This window comes from Phalacrocorax aristotelis, chromosome Z, assembly GCF_949628215.1.
Source record: "Phalacrocorax aristotelis chromosome Z, bGulAri2.1, whole genome shotgun sequence".
Taxonomy (NCBI): Eukaryota; Metazoa; Chordata; class Aves; order Suliformes; family Phalacrocoracidae; genus Phalacrocorax; species Phalacrocorax aristotelis.
In genome coordinates, this window is record NC_134311.1 from 66,058,812 (window position 1) to 66,079,902 (window position 21,091).

Consider the following 21,091-nt stretch of genomic DNA (forward strand, 5'->3'; position numbering starts at 1 on the left):
TGAAAACTAGTAATGCAAAGAGTTAAAAAGGACAATCTAGGAAGATTTTGAAAGATAAGAGCTATGGGTGGCAAATGAAGTGAAGCAGCTTGTTAAAATGATTTGCTGAAGAGCTCATATTTCAAATAGTTAATTTAGTAGCTCAGACCTGAGAATGCTTCAGGAAAAGGCACTGTCTCATTCTACTGATAGAAAAAATGCTCAGTGGCTGTTTCTTCTTCTGTCTTTGATAGCACTTTAAAAACAAGTACAAGACAGAAACAAGAATCAGAAAAACACTCACTGTCCTTGATTGTATTGGGCAGATCAGAAAAGCACGTCATTCTGATAACAAACTTAACCAGCAGTATAGCACTTTAATAGAAGTGACAATTATTCTCTTCACTACCGGGGTGCCCATTTTAGATGATGAATTATGAGATTTAACTGTATTTTAGGCTCTATAAGATGCAACAGCAATTATTTCTCATTCTTAAAGCTATCTGTATTTTTGCTCTCTGATGAGCTGTAAAACAGTCTTGCTGAGTTTACTTCTGAACATGCATACGGAACTTGTACATCCTCAATCTCACCAAATGATTTTCATGTAGTAGGCTGAATTATCAATCTGTTCAAGCATAGAACATCAATGGTAAGGAGACAAAAAAAAAAAACACCACCAACAAAAAGACAGCATGGTTATAAAATCACTTCGCTGCACTTCACTTATTTACCTTCAGCACAATGAACAAATTCAATGCCTGTTTGAGAGAAAGATACATAAAGGATTTCACTGAACTCCCCAAATTTTTCGGAAGTACGTTGTCTTGATCGGACTCGTATCTCATAATCTCTTCCCGTCTTCAGAGAGTACAGTGGAACCATTGTTGAGAGCCTGGGTTCTAGCTGTAAAGACAGAAGGACTGTCATTTATTTGTTTGAGTTGTACTGGCAGTTTTACCTTGCTTCTTGATTTCAGAAATAAACATTTGAAGGCGTTTTTGTTTGGAACTGTAAGGATACTACGAGAAGAGTTCAGAGAAAATCCACACAATTTACTTTTGACTTAGGAGCCATCAGGCTTTGCTGTGATTCTGGGGACCAAAAGCAGAGAATCCAAGCTCTCTGTAAATACAGTCAGTGAAGAAAGGCAGCTGCCCCCCATTACATAGCTTAAGTAGGTGGTGTTGTAATCCTTTTTACTGTTAGAACACGACATTACTGACTTCACAATGACAAAAACCTTGTTAAAATAACACGGGAATCTTAAAACTAGTGCACAACAGAATTAATTTTAAGAAGAAAAATTATTTAAAGGTCTTCTAACCTAATTTATTGCATCTTAAAAATGTATTTATTTGGGGAATACTGCATAGCCCCCAAAATCCCACTTGTTGAGTGTGATAATGGAGACCTGTGAGAGCTGGCATCAGATTGCTGGTCTTGAGATTTCTATATTAACTGCAAAATACTTAGATAACTGCCACAGATCATACTATGTAGGAAGTCACATTAGAGCTCTTAATATGTGACATCTCTCTCTTCTATTACTCCTCCAAGAAAATGTATTTTAGCTCCAACAGCCCAACAAAAGTATATAAAAATAAGGAAATGTGCTCATAATAGAAATCCATGTGGCAGATGTTATATTCTTCTTTTACTTCAGAATCACGTATGATACCGGCAAAACTTGTCATGGGCTAAGAATTAAAATATGTGGAAAACAGCAGTCACTGGGGACTTGGAGGAAGCTTCAGCAATACATTCCTATAGTCACTGTAGCTGCATAATCTAAACTTGAGACACGTTCTGTTGGTAGCTACGATCTGTGGAGTTCTCTGATCTGTGGTGGCTCCAGACTTAAGCGTTCTGAGAACCAACCAGTCAGATTTTGGAGGAGGCAGTGATGCCAGGCAGACTGTTTTTCTCTGCTACTGGCTGAACACAAGATTGTGGATTACAGTTTCCCCATGCTACAAAGATTTTTAACATGTGAAGACTATCCAGCTGGAAAGTGTTGGGAAGGGAATACAGTATATTCTGGTCCAGCTCACTTATTTTGTTCTATGAGGCCACAAAGAAATAGTACACTAAAGTTTTACAGGTAGGTTTTTTGTTGTTGGGTTTCTTTTAGTTGGTTGGTTTTGGGTTTTTTTGGTTTTTTTTTTTACCCCTTTTTTCTGAGACAATTAGTGGAGATTCTTAGGGATGCTGGACCACACAAAATTTTATGTACCCCAAATAATGGTGGCACTTAGAAAAAGCATATGCAGGCTAAATCAGAGCCCTGAAAAATATGAGGTGAAATTACTGTAGCCGTTTACCTGGAATTGCAAGAGTTGCTAAAGAACAGATAATTGATTAATGGCTAAGATGTCTCCAGTACATCAGTGAACTAACAAAACTTTATGTAAGACATATGGATGGAGCAAGATGTATAGACTGGGGAAGGTTCAGCATGAACTGAATAGATTAATAGCATCTGTTGTATGGATTAAATCAATTACAAGACATATGAGAGAGGCATGATGAAAGATAACTAATAAAAATGCATGACAGCATACAGCAAACTCATTTAAAGTTTCTGGGGTTGCTGGGTTGCTGGAATTGCCGCATTCTGTTCAGTCAGTGTACACAGAATGATGCCTGTGATTGCCATACTAAAGAAACGTGACAAACCTGCTGTCATGCTGAGCTCTGTGATTGCGCTGCCTGCATGAGTCTGGCCCTGTAAGAGGGGGTTAACACAGACCGCGGAGCAACAGCTTGTCACTAGTCAGCGTGAGCCCTGGGGACGCTGATAGTGCCCATGGGGACGGGGGCACCAGAGGCAGAGGCTGGCCCGGGCATGACAGGCAACACAGCAACCAAGGCAATGGCTTTCACCAATTTTAACAGAAAAATGGTGAAAACTGGGAGATGGGCAGTACCAGGGAAACATTCAGAGGTAGCCTGGGTAGGCATAGCACAGGGCTGGGCACCCATACAACACCTGGGGATGTTAGGCTGTATATCCAGTGCAGTGCAGGGAGAGAGAGTTTCACACCCCTCAAACTAGTGAGCCCTGTATCACAGCCACAGTGCTGTATGGATGCAATGATGGTGTTCAGCTCTGGAGTTAGTGCTCCATGCTTCCCTGCCCTAAGCATACTTTACTACAGTGTGAAACAGATCTTTTCCAACAAAAATTCAACAAGATAATGACAGCCAGCAGAGTCCTCCCTGGTCCAGCCCTCTTCACTGAGGACTAAGCTGTGATCGCCAATTTCACCCCATATTAGGTGGATCTAGGCCTGGGTTGTCTCTTTTGGTTGTTTTTTTTGTTTGTTTGTTTGTTTTTTTTTAATAAGTGAAAAGACCAGGCCAATCTAAAATATGACCTGTAACTAAAGGAAAATTAAACTTCCAAGATTCCCTATCACAGATACATTTTAAGCACTTCATAGACAGACGCTTCACTATGAAGTCATCTTTCTTCACTACGGCTCAGATGATGTGTGTTTTCACACCTTGCTTGAAAAGCACAGCAGCCTCACAGCGTCTGTATAGCTATCGCTAGTCATGACTAGTAAACCTGGATAGACGTAAGAGTGGATGGACTTTTAGACTAGTGAATGTAATGAGCGACACTTCAAGACCAGAGGGTAGAATTTTAAAAAGGTACCCAGCAAGCAGCTAATATCAACAATGACATTTTTTCAAACTGTGAGCCAGATTACATTTGGATCTGTCTCATGAACACCTGCTATATGAGGGTGGGGATTTTACTGTTTTCAGGAAGTTTCTCAGAAAATAATTTTGATCTTCTTATCACTACAACTTACTATTATAATACTTGACTAATTAATATTTTAGTCCTCTTTCAATTCATAACTCATCTATTTTCAGTTAGTAAATGGATTGAAAAAAATTAATGTTATACATGAAATACCAAACAGGTTTATCCTAAAACGTCTAAAAAAATTACAAACAAGTCTCAGTAAGGAGGAGACTTAGTACAATTTAAGTACTAAAAATTAATTTTTAGATCAGTTTTTTGTTTCAGTTATATGTACAAAGCATTATGGTGTATTTAAGCAGTCAAAGATCATCCTTTACTTAAAAAACTAGTAATGACAGTATAACTAGACATTTATCTCTGTACTGCTTCAACACTCATTACAGAAGATATTTGTAGCAAAGAATGCAAAGGGTGACATCGTCGCTGCAATGCTGTTATTCAGAGTTTTGCTATTGTCTTAGGCGAGACCAAGTTTTTGTTCAGAAATTTCTCTTTTGTGATGTGGTAGCGTCTCAGGGGATTATGCCTTGTTTGTGCTTTTAAGCTGAAAGGCACAATAACATACAATATATACAGCTGCAGTACAACATAATCTATAGTACTATTTTTCCTGAGGCAAATATAGTATTCAGCAATCCCTTATCTGTTTTCTGAAAGAAGAAATGCGGATCTTCAAACCTTTGCTCTCCTGAGAACAATGATTCTCAAGGCTTGCTGAAATTATTGATGGTACTGGAGCAAGAACAAAGCTTTCTTAAGGTATTTATATGACTGATACCTAAAGGCTTATAAAAAATAAAAAAGTGCATTTTTAAAGAGGTATCCGTATTGCCATCTGCTTTTGTAAATCCCATAAATACTCTGCAGATTTTCAGGTTCTTAAGGAGCGTTGATTTACTGCCTGAACTTAACTCATTTCAGAGTCTGTACAGTAAGCATAGCTTAAGACAGTATAGAGAGAAGTTCAGGTAAGTATTAGGAAAAGTTACAGACATTATAGGCCTGTTTGGCTGTAGACTTACTAATAAGGAGTACTATAAACAGAAAATGCTAACATTGAGAAGGATCAGAAGTGAGGAGGGGTCCAAGGTCTTTCACAAACAAAGGCAAGCAAATCAGTTTGACTATGTTTCAACTGGCAAGTTTGCCTTTTGTATATCAAGGCAAATTCATAACTATTACCTGCTTCCCTTCTGTCAGTTAACTCAGTTCATATTAATAAGAAAACAAAGAAAGGCTTCTGCTCTGAAATAATGTTCTTATTACACTGAACTGGTGTTCAGGAAAAGTGAATCCATATGCAAATGGAGAGCGCTCCATATGCAAATATGCCACAACACACTGGCACAAAGCCCATGCATTCAGGTAAGCTGGGTACAATTTCTTCTCTGTAATAGGAAAACTAACTACATGAGAAGTTAAGTGATTTTCAGAAGAAAACTTAAAAGATTTGGGGTAGGTATATTTTATATTTTCATGCACTATCCATGTAGTCACAAATTGCTGTCTAGTATGAAGTCTGTATGTCTTTTCTATGCTGCCTTATTTTTATTTGCTTATTGGATCAAATTCTAAATTATAACTTGAAGCTTTTCTTAATTTTTTTTTAATCTACTGAAATTATATTTGTAAATATTACAACTTTACCTGATAATTATAAATATTGGAACTTTACATGTACCCTGAAGAATCTGGACTGACATGGTGACATTTTCCAAGCAAAATATTCCTGTTCCAACTACTAAAAATACCATGCATTGTTTCAAATAGCTGAGGTTTAGGAAAACAATATAGAAATATTTTATCCTTGAAAAAAATTGTATATATGTGACTATTCCTATACTTTCTAATCTAACACAGGGATTTCAGGGTTTGTTATTATTATCCTGCGTACCAACTATCCTGACATATAAAGTTACAATGTTTACTAGAAAACTTCAGAAGAATATGGGTATATTGTTTAAGATTCAAGGTATCATCTAATTAGCATAATAAAATCTTCATAGAAGTACAAAAATATTAGGGACAGAACAAGCCTGCACTGTACTATGACTATTGTATAATAAATATTTGCTTCATACCTCCTTCCATTTTGTCTCATTAACTTCTTTGTACTGCAATTCATACTCCAGAGTAATCCATCCCTTCTGAACATCTGCTGTTGGTGGTGGATCCCATCTTACTTGGATATCCCCATGGATCCCAGTCTGACTAGTATTTAGCAGAGTCCAGTTAAGGTGGACAGGGGGATCAGGTAGTACTGTTTAAACAGAGTATTTGGAATAAAACAGCCAGTTTTCAATGTGAATTATCATTCTTACTACACACTATTCAATGATTTCAGGACTAAAAAAGCATATTAACCATGTATTTGCTGATTAAAATCTAAACCTATGAGTCAATGCAAAATCACTACAGGTTTGGTAACAAGAAGGCACCCTGCCATTGGCGGTAGATATGTGCTACATAAATCATACCTGAGTGACTAATAAAGAAGACTAAGAATATATTACCTATTACACTACATTTCCCAATAGCAGCTTATAAAACACTGAGACATAAACAATTCTCCATCAAAACTTAGAGTTCCCACTAGAAATAAAAACAATAATTGGAGTAACGCAGAAAGATAAATTAAATATTTAGTAACTAATATAGAAGTTAATTGAAAAACTATGGTATCTGAAAAATTAATCTAATTTTGCTCAGCTGAAGAAAAGAGATTGGTAGGTATTCTAGTCGCTTGCAGGAATAAATGAATTGCATATACATACATCAAGTGATAACATCTGCAAAGTCCCAGACAGTCACAATTCATATAGCAAAAAATACAAATTCTAGCTTAGAAATGCTAAACATCTTAATTCTGTAGATTAGTGTTGATTCAGGAACAAAAAACTGTTTGGTTCCAGAACTTCGCAGAATCAAGATTTTAACGCCATCCTTGCTCACACTGAACAATGGGATGTAGCACCCATTAGAAGGGGCTCAGAGTGACAGCAAGGGCAAACACACATTTGAGAGACCACCAGTATTCTGAAAGAGAAACCATGTATTTGCTTTTATTCTTCTAGCTTTCTTCCAATCTGGACAATATTTTCTGATATGGATCACACTACCTGTGTCACAAAACTAAATCCCTTCCTATATATATCTTTTAGAACCTAACTTTTCTGAGAGGGAAAATTTAAATACAGTACGAGTAAAATGAAAGCTTATAGCATCACACCTATTGTGATATAAAAATATAGAAGTAAAATGCATAATGGAAGCATACCTATTTCATCAACACTAAAACATTTTTCATCAAATACTTCATCTTTATTGGCAAGCTTAACACAATACGGTATCCAAATAGAGGTGTAGGATGTGTTGAAATAACAGCTATTTTCTCCTGCAGTGATATAATCAGGGCATTCTTTCCAGTCTTCATCATTCCTAAAATGACAGCAAAAATGTAACATACATGAGAGAGAGATTTATAGATCTTATAAAGTAAAAATTTTAGACCTTACAAGACACATTGTTGATAAGTCATAACTTTTATGGGAGGGAGAAAAACATGTCAATATTGGTCGTGACTTAAAATGAAACCAAACCACCATCCACGCAACCTGCATAAATGAGTTTAGGTTCTCATGTACTGCGAATGACATTTCTATGCTTTGGATGGTGCTTCCAAAAGAAAAGTTAGAGAGCACGTCTTGCTGTGCTTGTGGGTGCTAATGACTACTGGCAAGCACAAACTTAGGTAAATTTGATATGCATTTAAGCAACTGCTGTTCAGGCAAAGTTAAATTGCAGTAAGATGCCCATCTACCTAATGAGTCTCAAAGAGTGACAGCCAGTCCGTACAGCAGATCAGTACTACACCACCTGCAAAGCCAAGGACAGGGCAGTGCATTGCCCTGGGGAGATGAATTGGGATATAGGCACTGGAGCATTGATCACTCACACGGGAAAGTGCCCAAGGGTGGATGCTGCAGGAGACCAGGCACAAACCAACCCAGGACTGTGGGATGTGAACAAAGGGAGAAGAAACACAGTGCTGTGAGTGACGAAGGGCTAACGTCCTCGGGATACAGAACTTCTAAAACAGAGACTTGGAACTACTAGAAAGAAACCTCTCACATTTCTCTACTCTGTTCAAAAATTCATAAATATTCTTTGTAAAGAAAAGAAATGCAGCAGGAAATATCACATTCATTTAATCTCTTAAAAAAAGACAAACCAGCAGAGTTACAAAGAGTGGCATGACCTCTCAGACTTAGAAACACTGCTGCTTGTGTAGGGTCATTTTCACATGGCCAAGCTAAGACTACTCAGCAGGCTCAAAACAAAAAAAAGTCTTCAGTTATAGCAAAATGGGAATGAACAAATTGTTAGAACTCATCTACAGGAAAAGTGACAGACATTTATTCAGTATTTCTGAAGTCACTTTAGACAAACAAATCTTACGGCAAACAGATCTGCTGTTGCTGTTCTTTATCTCAATACTACCTGTCAGCCCAAATATAGAATGAACAGGGATCTTTTCAAAAAGTACAGTCTTGGTTTGTTAAAAATATACCATAAATGCATTTTCTTACTAAAAGGCATTGAAGCTGTACAGAATGAGAATTAAGCTAATTCAATTATGCCAAGTGCAGCCTTCAATACTGGAGTGGGTGCTTAAGAAGTAAAAAAGCACACGTTACAGAAATTGAGTAAGAATCATTTCTTCCACTAAGCACACGTCTTGTGCTTAGCTGATGAGACCAGACACTTTTCTAAAGGAAATGCTGTAGCTCTACCAAGTCAGGACTTGATAAAGGTGTACATGGTTAGATACTATGGTTTGTGTTATGTAGGAGACTGGGCTAGATAACAGAGTTCAGTCCTGAGCCTTAAATATTGCTTGCCTATTGAAACAGAAATAGTTTTAATGTGGATGGTCAATTTGCATCTTTTATTGCAGCATTCTAATTTCTAGCACAAAGATGAAATATGCGATCTGTTCTACGTATGTGGTACTGCTTAACTGTAGAGTTTTATAATTTGTAAAGTTTGTACCCTCGTGGTAGGTACCACTGACAACTGTCAGCTAAGTATTTACACTTAAATAGTGGCTTTAACTTGGATCCCTATATTTCTGAGAGGTCTCAGAAGAGTAAGTAAGAAAGCCAACCTTGCCATTAGGCTTGTTTGCTCAGCAAATGTATCATCGTCAGTAGAAAGTGTCTGTAGATCAAAGAGGTTGAAATACAGTACATTAGATGGAACAGAAACTCACATCCTCCTATTCATGTGAACAAAAGGCGTGTTTTCATTAATAGCCATTACTGGTAATGGCTATGTCCTCTTTCAGGCTAATCATTTTAACAACCTGAAAGCTGAAGTGGAATGTGAATCAGAACTGAGCAGGGCTCAGTGAAACATAATCCCCAGACTCAGAGCAGCTTTTCCACCTGGACCTGCACGTTCAGACTTTAATCTAGACAATGATCAATGGGAGCTTTATAAAATTTGAATAAAAATCTGAAAGGGGCTTGTATCCAAACTCCACATCTGTGCACAGATATAACAAATGTCAGAGTACAAGTTAGGCTGACAAGGAATAAACTGAAGTTCCCTATTAAAAACTCCTTTCCCAAGCCATACAGTGTTCAGTGTTGGATCCTGCAACCTGGACCTAAATTTAATAAGAATATGTTCTTAATTATCTGCCAAATAACAATTGTCACTGCAAATTACTTCACAATTAACAACAGATTTTGACACTGAAAAATATGCACTTAAAACACAGTTTTATGCCCTTAAAAACAGTATGTCTCATATCATAGCAAAAAAAATTAACAGCAATGAGCTAACAAGCATAGCAAAATGTACAACTTCTCTCTTTTCCTCTTTCTTTTGTTCTTTCCATATTATTACCTTTTCATGTACAATAGCTGTATTGTTCCTGGAGCAGTGAGGTTATAAAAATTTCCGTCAGTCCAATAACAGGAAAATGTCTCCAGTTCAGGTGATCTGCACTTGCTGATTTGTGGCCACTGCAAAAGGTCTGTCAAGAAAAACAGCAGGGGACAAAAGGAGACATATTAAACAAATCCATAAGCCAGACTAACATGCTGTTAAAATGAAACTCAGCATTTTAAATGAAAAATTAAATTTTCTTCCCTATTGTTGTAGAATAGAATAGACTATTTCAGTTGGAAAGCACCTACAATGATGACTGAGTCCAACTGCCTGACCACTTCAGGGCTGACCAAAAGTTAAAGCATGTTGTTAAGGGCATTGTCCAAATGCCTGTTGAACACTGACATGCTTGGGGCATTGACCACCTCTCTGGGAAGCCTGTTCCAGTGTTTGACCACCCTCTCAACAAAGAAATGCTTCCTAATGTCTAGTCTAAACCTCCCCCGGTGCAGCTTTGAACCATTGTGACGTATCCTATCACTGGATCCCAGGGAGAAGAGACCAGGACCTCCCTCTCCACTTCCCCTCCTCAGGAAGCTGCAGAGAGCAATGAGGTCGCCCCTCAGCCTCCTTTTCTCCAAACCAGACAAACCCAAAGTCCTCAGCCGCTCCTCCTAGGACATTCCTTCCAGCCCTTTCACCAGCTTCGTTGCCCTCCTCTGGATGCATTCAAGGACCTTCACATCCTTCTTAAATTGTGGGTCCCAGAACAGCACATAGCACTTAAGGTGAGGCCACACCATTGCTGAATACAGTGGGATAACTGTGTCTTCTGACCAGATGGCTGTGCTGTGTTTGATGAGTTCAGTACAGATATACCTGAACTACCCCTACACTTGCTTTAAAGAAGTTGTGGTACCATAGAGCTCAGATTTAGAGTAACTACAGCTTAGTATTTACCCAGCTGAGCAGCTTTGCAATGTGTCTGCTCATTAGATTATCTACCTTGAACTGAGTTCAGGTTTGTGTGTATGACATTGTGTAGACAGAACCTTGCTCTGAGAGATGTAAGGACAGCTCTGAGCATGTGCCTGTTCTGCCACATGCCAATTCTCTATTAATGATTTCTGTTCTTTGTCAAAACTGAAGTGATGTAGGGCCATGAAATGACTCCTACAATTAGTCAGCCTCATCAACCCTTGTGAGAAAAATAAAAACAAAAGTTGTGGGTATGACTCACTGCTTTCAAAGTAAGTACTTAACTTTTTCCTGATTTTTACAGGTCTAATGCCAATGTTTCCTCTTTGGCCTGGAAAGCTTTCCAGAGTGAGATTACATGCACATGGAATTGTCTACCTCTCTTCACTGAATATCTGGGAAATAGGATCACTTATTTAAGAAAATTTCTCCATAAGGCACTTAAAATGTATATGTTGGTCAGGTGTTTATGATTGGTGGAATGATCCCAGGCCAGGGAACGACATGATCCTACTGGACTCTGCATGCAAAGTTCTTTGCAAATGTTTTTGCAGTAACACAACTGTGAGTATCAGAATTTCAGACTCGATATAAGGAACAAATTTTTCACGATTAGGGTGGTGAGACACTGGAACAGGTTGCCCAGAGGTGGTAGGTGCCCCATCCCTGGAAACATTCAAGATCAGGCAGGACGGGGCTCTGAGCAACCTGATCTAGTTGAAGACGTCCCTGCTCATTGCAGGGGCATTGGACTAGATGGCCTCTAAAGGTTCCTTCCTGCCCAAACCATTCTATGAATCTATTATAATATTTCGTGCAAAATATTTATACTCCAGGTTGGAAAAAGTATTAAGGTACAGACATCCACACGTACCAGATCCTTCCTCCTATGCATGAGGATTTTGTAGCCTCCCTACATGTAAACTACTCTGTTTATGGCTCAGACAGACACAGCCACTCAATGCCTGACCAATTTGTATTTCTTGGGCTTAATGGTTCAATTTTTGTGCTTTATATTACACACTGCCAAGCACCCACATCAGGCAGTAATACATGAATGTTATGAATTTCTGTTTTGCTCATCCCATATAATTGTCTCATTTCATACTTTAGACATTGAACAAGGCCTGAACATATGTATGTAAATAAGAGATTTCTTAGGTTGGGTGGCTTACACCCCTCGCCCTCACCCCCACCCCCACCCACCCAAGCATTTAGAATTCCTCTTGCCAGCCTGAAATAACTGATGTTTGACTGGAAAGATTTAACAGTAAGGGCTTTTTTTTCTTTCTTAGCCAGCATGTTCCATTTCACTGGACTTTAAATACATTTCTTTTAAAAATTGAAGCAAATTTTGAAATGAAGTGTTGCAGCAGATGGAAAAAATGATACTGTTCTTGTTCTGAAAATCCTGAAACAAACCATTTTGACTATTGTGCCTGATTTTGTTTGGTAGGGTATTCAATATTTGACAGCTTTGGCCTAAATGCCAAAATGCTTTTAATTGACCTTGATTTGAGCTTTTACACATTTTTACATCATACATCAAGCAATTTTCATGTGGTAGAAATCCTTGTTAAAAACGGCACGATCATGAAATTGCAAACTATCATAATATAGACCCAAAATAAAAGAGAATAAAAGGTTCAAGAACAGTATTATATTTATAACTTTTTAAGTGTATGAATGTTCCAGCTTTCAAACTTGAACATTCTTTTCTATTTAATTGAAAATCAAATCATTGTTTAAAAACAAAACATAGAAAAAATTTGTGCCTTTACTCCAAAGACATGAGCAAAACCGCCTCAATTGCATAATACCTGTAATCAACAAGACACGAGTCTCTCCCTTCTTCTATAAACAGATAGTGTGCATGTTATGGCTCTTCCTGTTTCCATCCTCAGCTACATGCATCAAGGACAAATATAGCTATTTTTACTGAAACAGGTTAAGAATTTGAGAAAATGATATACTGGAACACCCTCCTAAATTAGAATATTTCTGCTGATGCCTGCACCATATTTATAGGGAGAACATACAATATTTAAAGCCCATGCAGACCATGTCCTCATCTCCAGGGGTAAATAAAGCCACACTGTCACTTCTTAACATGATGAAATGAACTGAATGGAATCACACTCCACTTACACTTTGAGAGGTCCAGCAGGATCTTAGACATAGGCTCTACAACATCTCAATAATGAATTCAGTTGAATCCACCAGTTTTACATACAAGGTAAATTAAGGACTGTATGGTGTACAAACTCTTCTAGGAAAATGGATCACAGCACAGCCAGAAGTGGCACCAGTTACAATGGAGAGGATTAGCAATGCACACAGAATACGGATTAAGACTTGGTCTCTTACACCCTAACTTCAGAGGAACGTATCCCTAAGGTCCCAATTTCTTTTCCACTTGCTCATGACAGGACTTTTAATTCTTTGCCTCACAGGTGCTCCTTCAACAAGCACAAGGATTTCTGAGCAGGGAGCAGTTTTGTTTGGGATTCATATATACCATATAAGGAAACTACATCTCTCTATATGTATTTTTATGACCAGCTCCATTTGCAAGAAAAATTATCTTTTGATCGATTGTTTCCAGTTTCCAGCCTTCAAAACTGCAGGCTTTTGTGAATGACTGGAGAAAACTTTGTCATATTGACTTGCATAAGAGTTGGCACCCCTGGGGTAGATCTCCTGAATTCCTTGTTTCCCACACAAGTCAATTATCAGCGTTGTACAGGACCCTGTGTGAGCTCCATCTCCTGAACAAACTGTACCAGAATGTGATAAATGAATACAATAGCTCAGCTGAATGCATTTAGGCATAAAGGCAGCAGGGCACTGAAAGTAATGGCTATCAAACTGAGATTTTAAATAGACTAGAAAAGCACAACAAACATGGATACATACTTGCTCTTTTCCTACCTGATCCAATAAGTTCTGGTCAAATTGTCATGAATAAAACCACTCACTTAATTCAGGATAATGGCTTGGCTGAACATGCACACTCAACAGTAGAAAACATGGGAAAAATGGTAAATCTGTGGCTTCCACTGTGTCTGCTAAGAAGTATTGGTAGAAAAGTTCCTAGTCCTGCCCCTGCGTTTAGCTGAGGGTCAGTGTTCAGCTGCCACAACTGTGCTGCAAAAGAGTAAAATCTCTTCACATTCTGCTCTTGTTATGTTATGACCACAGATTAGCCATGGTCTAAACTCTGGCTCAGCCAGAAGAAACTGTGCCAAAACAGCAGCTAAAACAATAGTGAGGTTTACGGAAAGAATCAGGAATGCAGATATGCCATCTCTTCTGCTTACATTTGTTTGTGGGTCACCAGCCTGCAGTTCTTCATTTAGCATAGTTTCAATGCTGTATATTCTTAAATCTTTAAAAAGAGAATACAGTACTGTAACTGCAGCTTATTGGAAGGTATATGGAGATGGACTTTAAAACAACAACAACAAAATCCTAGAAACTAGAGGTGTCAGAAGGCTAATTCCTTTAGAGATTAAGTTCCCTTGGTTTTTTTTGCTTAGAAGTCCCTCTAATAAAATTTAACTTCAAAGGGAGCTAGCTGTGAGTGTAGAAGAGTAAGGAACTGAAGTTTAAAACTGGGGTGTAACAAAATAGGTTATTGTCATCTTGGGGAAAGTCCTACTGCCACCAGAGCTCTAGTAATTCTGCAGGAACAACGGTGTAGCACATGAGTTTTACAGAAACATCTCTTACTAGTCTGGGATTTACGTAGGTGAAATAGTAATGACGCTATGAATAATCAAAAAAAAATGAAGCTAACTACACAGAAGATGAAAAAAGAGTATTTTTGCTGAAGAAACAGAAATTTTTCTTGTGGTGGTAATTTTAGAAGAGTTATGTAGAATTATCAGTTATTTGAACCTATGTTCCCTATCAAAGCTAGAGCAAATTTAAACTTACTGTGGAATAACGTGATCCAATATGCAAATCAATGATAGAAGAAATCTTATGCAACAGTATATATCTTCATACAATCCACTCTCAAAGCATACGCAATGCGTCATTGCTAGAGCATAGCGGAGAAAGATGGAAATTGAAATGTAAACAGGTGAATTATCTACATATAAAATTGGAAACAGTTATGAAGACCTGGAGTGTTATTTACTGTAGCTCAATTTGTACATTGAAAGTGAATGCCCTATCAATTAGGTTCTGCTCCTGAATCCACCAAGCTCCACAAATGCTGGGCAATTTACTTTAATAAGGGCAGGTTGATTTCTCTGGTACCAGGAAATTCTGATTTGTTCAAATTGTGCAGCAAAATGAACAACATTTGCTGTCACTGGATGTTATTTTAAATAGGTACAGTCTAGCACTAATAAATTGTCAGACATCCCATATACAGAGAGTGGGATGCAGTAAGTGGAGACAAAAACCAGGTCACTTCCTCATCAGGCTGCTTGCTAGTCTGACTCAGCTTTTGCTCTAGATACAACCTGTCCATGCAGGGCCAACAGTAAAGTTCTAGAACCACCTTCTGGGGAAAAGAAGAGAATCTTTTTTTCCTATCAGTAATATGTAAGATCCTTTTGCATAAAGTACTCAGCAGAAACAAAGCGAAGTTTAGTAACTCTCAGATGCTATACTGCAGTGAAAACTGGAGGGAAATGCTGAATAAGAGTATTTTGCCCATGGAGTTAGTCTAAATATTGTTGGTAAATGGTTCTTGATAAATACAGGTGTTTTGCTGATGAACATGAAGGAGGAATATGTTTTCATCTCGCACTGAAGACTAATTTGGTGACTGCTACTTTGTGCAGTAACATGTAGGCATCCCCACATAACAGATGGGGGCTGTGCAAGGTATTTTGGGGAATGCCAGAAGCATTTTTTAGGGAGTTTGCAACATGATCCATGAATAAAAAATAAAAAAACCAAACCTGGAGCTTGGTAACACTGACTGAAGAGGCAACAGCTCTCTCTTTCAGGTTGTTCTCTTTCAGAACAAACTTCTCCCTTTTTTTGTCAAGTAAGGTTGATGTAGTTAAAAGAATAAAAGCCTTGCAGAAGCAGAGCTTTTCCACCGCATCAAAGTCCAATGGCTGTGCTGGTTTCCCATGCTGTGCTACTGAGCATCCACAGAACTGAAATTGATGTGGCTTACTAATGTGGTTCCACAAGGGTACACACAAAAATTAAGTAAACAAAGCTCAGGACTGGGGGAAAAATAATCATGCAACATTACTCAGTACTATTGCCCGTGAGACAGTACAGGGATGAGCAAGGATGTGGACATGTGCCATGTTCCATGGTCTTTCACATGTGCTTTCCAAATCATGCCCTCGCATGTGCAGTGGTGGAACCGCATGATTTCTGTTACAGGCAAGCTGTATCAACTGGCCTGCCTACGTACATAACATATATAAAGGGAAGCAGAGCCACAGGGCACAGTGTTTCTAAATGAAAGGCAGTAAATAACAAACCCATTTCCAATTATCTCTTAATTGCTTATATAGTTGTAAATCAAATTGAAATTCCGTTTTCAAGAAAGTATATACAAAACCAATACTGAATAACGCTTTTATTTGTTACAGCCATTGCTGTAGATGTTCAGCAGTGACTAACATTATGTGGTAGGGCGTTTGAGGAATATGGAAGCACAAATGGGGTCCCATGGACAAACAGTATGTGATATAAGCAAACATCATGAAAGGTCTTCTATGCCCTTCTCAGAGCAAAAAATTTCTACAGTACTGACAAAAATCTCCAATATCCTTCCTTCCCCTGCACATGTGGTAGCTATTTCCAGTCTGAAGCCCAGTTCAAAGCTAAATGCTGTCTAAAAGCAAGCCCATTGCGCACCATCATGCAGCATAATAAAGCCACCACGCAGTGGTGAGGGGATGTCCTAGCTGCGACACAGCCCCTCCAAAGTTTCCAGCTTCCTACCAGAGATGGGTGCTCAGAACCAGGACCAACATTTTTCCAGAAAGGCAAGAATAATCTGGCATCCCCAAGCTGGGCTCCAAGATGACACTCACCTCCCCAGACCCTAAGAGGAAAAATACTCAGAGGGTCTGGGGACTGAGACTGCAAGGTGTGAACCTAGGTTAAGAACTACAACTTTACGATTACCTTCACGGAAAAGTCACACCAGGGCACATCTTGATGGTCCTGCCTAAGTTTGACAACTCACCTCCCTTGTTTTAACATTAGCTCATCTCCTATAAGCAAAAAGCTGTGCAGAGGGGGCACTTGGACAGCACTGGAGCGAGTACTCACACAATATTGCCATGCTTTGGTCTGACTGGGGGAGAAGGGGGGGACCATGCCTGGGGCCTGGAGCCAGGCAGAGGTGGCTGGGGGCGAGCGGAGCCCCGCGCTGGGCAGGTCGCTGCACTGAGCGAGCACATCCTGCATCCGGTGGCAGCAAACGGCTGCACAGTGGCGGCAAGGAAGCAAACAACAGAACTGCCAACGTGAGAACATGAAGAGTGTTTTTACAAAGGAAAAGTTACAGCGCAGCTAACATCTGCAGTGGGAGTGGAGAAAGGGAGCAATAGCAGGGAGCACAAGATAAAGAGGGACAAAGACACAGGAGGAAAAAAGGATGAGAAAAGACAACACGTTTGGAAAGAAAAGCACAGGAGGACATGTAAGTGCGTTTGAAAGGAAGACAGAAAAGGGTAGCAAAAGACTTGAGGTACAGGGAGAAGAAACATAATATCGACAAACTGAAATGTGGGAACTGATGGCAAACCTGCAATCACACTGTCACTCAGTTTAAATGGTGAAGATGACAATTCCTTGACCCGACACATACATATCCTGATAGCACAGAGAAGAAATTGCATGTATCTGGGATCACCCAAAAGAGATACTGAGGTAAGAGACTGGAGGAGAAAGCAGGTGGCTGTAAGAACAGTGTGAAAAGAAACAAGCAAGCAATGACGCAGTCCACCTCTGTTTAAGGACACCTACAGAATATGACAGCGCAACAGAAAGACCGAAGTCTTCCTTACAAATCTAACAAGGTTTCAATCATTAGGTCCAGTATAATCAGCGCTCTGTAAAAGCAGGGCCATGAATTTGCCAGGTTTCATTAGATAGACTCAGCTGTGTATTGTCAATTACCAATGACACTGTGTCCCAAACTCTGTATTTCATCATTGAAACAGTGCTGGTTATGCACAGATGCACCCTGATGTTTCTTTTGATTTATTCCCCCTCCACACCCTCGTTACATTTGAATGAAGTAACTCATGAAGATACTGGCCCTCAGTCTGGCCTTGCTCTTGACATTCAGTCCTTTTAATTCACATTGCTTTTGGGAGACCAGAGTCAAGCTGTAAATGCCTGTATTTCCGATTGTTGAACTTTCAAGCTATTTCTGGTTTCTGCAGTTTTAACCATTTTTCAAAATAACAACTGCCTGATTTAAGTGCAGTAATACTTGCGTGCATGACAGAAAAATCCTACCTCATACTCTACAGAGATTTTCATGGTGTACAAATTATCAGTCTCCATTTGAAATTTAATGTAGTAGAATTTGATGTGGTTTTTAGTCAAGTGAAGTAAGTGAAGGAAAAACATCAGTTCTATCCACAGAACAACTGTCTCCAGAGAGAAGTTCCCGATTACAGTCACGACATATCAATATAAAACTAAGAAGACAAAAAAGGTCCAGAGGATGCTAGTAGGAGGATCACTTGTTACCTTCCACACCTGGAGTGAAACTCCAAGGGACTTTACTGACCTGTCATTTAGAGAGTCCTCTGAGAAGTTCTGCTACAAGATCTGCCTAACACAACAAGGGCACATGCACCAAACAAAAGTTGAGTCCTCAAAGCAATCCGAGGAGTACTTCCTGTACTCTGATCAGTGACAGTGACGACTGAAAATTATATGTGGCTTTGAATACTTGAAGACTGCAAGTCATGCTGATTCTTCACAATTCTTCATGATGAAAACCACCGAATTTCACCTTTACAGAGCTTGTGAAGTGTACAGGGCCTTATACAGTATTTTCACTTTTTGCACATCTGGACCATAATATCTTTTCTTGGGTCCCAAAGAAGACTGAACTGATCTGAGTATTTTAGAACATTCTGGCATGCAGTATTTCTCCTGTGCTTTTTAAAGTGTCTGTTTTATTACTGTAGCCAGGATGTTTACTCGTTCAGTAATTCAGAGCTTTATTATTGCAATGAATCATGAACTATGAGTTACCAGCTTCAAAGAAGATCCAGTGAAATCTTAAAAACAAACTAGAGAAGAATATAAGTATTGTTTTCCACTCTATTTATCTTCAAACTTAGCAAGAACCTGAGTCTTTGCAGTTTTGCAGTTTTCTTGTAACAGCATCCTTTCTAGTCGGTTTCAAAAGGAAAATGACGATGACAACAGTTCTATCTCCCACTTAGGTGGAGTTCTTGTATACCTACCAAGATTGTATTTTTAATAGTAATTATAAAGCAACAATCTCCACTCTTCATTGTCAGAAATGAAGCCAATATTGTGATGTATCATGTAAAAATCCTGCTAATTTACAAACTAGTTTTCTTTGAAAAAAAACAACCAACCAACCACAGCACTCAAGGCCATGACTTACATACACGCTTTGCATCCCAGCTGGACTCTTGCACATGAAAGGAAATGTATGTGACACATTTAAAGTTACAAACAGGGAGTATCTGATGTTCTTCCCAAAATGGGAAAGTTGCTGAGCTGGATACATTTTAACTTACTCTGAAATTCAGGATGATGTAAATACCAAACGAGAGAGAAATCATGCCAATGATATTAGACTGATGGAATTAAGTTAGCAGTGGAAAAACAACCCCCCAGAAGTATGGGCGATTCAGTGCTAGGATGAACAAAGCACTAGAGAACACGCAAATGGGGAGCACTGATGACTCAGAAGGGAGTTGAGCTCACAGAATAATACATATTTTCCTTCAGCTTTTATTTCAGTGATCTGGCTATGAGCCTAAAAGAGTCTTCTGATCATCTGTACAGTGCTGAATGGCCTGAAGTCTCCAGACTCATCCTTATTTTACTATTGCAGAGGAGATTTGGACAAAACAATCATATTCAAAAGCACAGTGGACTGATTTATAAAGGAAGTATCTTTTTTTTTTTTTTTTCTGACAGCCAGCCAGGGGTTATTTAAGTTGTATGTATCCTCTGCTGACCTTGACGTTCTCTAACACCCATTCCCTCTTTGTGAGAACCCAGCGTTGTCAGTCCTGGGCTTCAGAGCTTAGTTAGGGAAGAGTCACAGACAGAGGTGGTGGGGGATTTTCTTCTCCATACTTGAAATATAGGCTCCAGAGATATATGTGAATTTTGAGCACTACTGAAAAATGGGCCTTTCTCACTTGGCTTGTTTCTCATCTTCCTCCAATGTCTTTTCATAAACTAGCCTTTTCAAATAACTATAGGAGGAGTTTAGAGGGAAGTCCTGATTTTTTTCATTTTAAAACACAACCATTTCCTGACTGGACAAAACAAAGAGCAAACATTCAAGTTAACTAAAGACCAACCTAGGTCTCTAGAATTGCTGTTATATTAGTCTTTAGCATGCCTAAGAAGACTCCACTTCTGACAAAAGCATGGATACTATGCCAAGGAAGGGCTCTTTCCGTGACATTCAGGCAGAAGCAATACAGTTTCAATGGATTTTTTAGATTAACAAAAAGACTAATAGGCATTGTATATGGGTACACCTAATGATTCTTTAAAACATTCAAAGAAACAAAGGTCAGTCAAAACCCCCTCTTACTTACCATCTGTAGTAGTACTTACTTCTCTAGGAGCTTTCCAAGATGCACTTAAAGCCAGCAGGTTCTGGACATTCAACCCACAACGCATTAAGAGCTTTGCACATTCAAGCTATCATTCAAACAACCACACATAATCTCCCTAAAATTGTTGTGACATATGCATTTCTCTGCTTTTCACAGTGGGAAAACAGGGAAAGGAGAGAGTTTCATTATGTGAACCACGACTGAGCTTAAAAAGTGGGAAGGAAGAACAGTTGCCAAAGCCAAAATGATTAGTCAGAAAATCCTGGCACCAGCAACTTGCTTTAATGTGTCAGACACTGCACTGCCAGTTAGGAAGCTACATTTAGATTCAGGTTTCTAAATGCAGGTATTAATCACTGATATATGTGCTATAGATTGACACGAGATATTACTAGAAGATACACCTTTCCTGCTTTGGAGACCCTGTAGCTTTCTTTGGAAAGCCTGAAGGCAGGTACTGCAGAACTCATCTGCCACAGTGATCGTGTGTCACCTCGCTTCTGGCCCAACTTTCCTTGTTCTCTTAATTTTTCTCTCAGTATCCCTCTGCTACTCTGTAAATGTCAACAAATGCATCATTTAAGCCGGCAGTCGTTCTCCTGATTTTGCTCCAATGCTTTAGTAAGAGAAAATTGAGTTTACAACGGCCCACACATCACTTGGGTGC

The 21,091-nt window shown here is 38.9% G+C and overlaps 1 protein-coding gene across 3 annotated transcripts in view; it reads right to left on the reverse strand.

The window, feature by feature from the left end:
- The window catches only part of GHR (growth hormone receptor), a 131,209-nt gene that overhangs the window by 7,325 nt on the left and 102,793 nt on the right, over nucleotides 1-21,091 (reverse strand). For 2 of the 3 annotated variants that reach the window (XM_075079531.1, XM_075079530.1), the window contains 4 exons: nucleotides 9,674-9,803; nucleotides 7,038-7,198; nucleotides 5,842-6,020; nucleotides 714-885 (listed from right to left, as the gene is read on the reverse strand). In XM_075079531.1, coding sequence (XP_074935632.1) covers nucleotides 714-885; nucleotides 5,842-6,020; nucleotides 7,038-7,198; nucleotides 9,674-9,803 — 642 coding nt within the window. Of the gene's footprint in view, nucleotides 1-713; nucleotides 886-5,841; nucleotides 6,021-7,037; nucleotides 7,199-9,673; nucleotides 9,804-10,663; nucleotides 10,779-21,091 lie in introns of those variants that run through there. The other variant, XM_075079529.1, reaches the window with a different exon arrangement.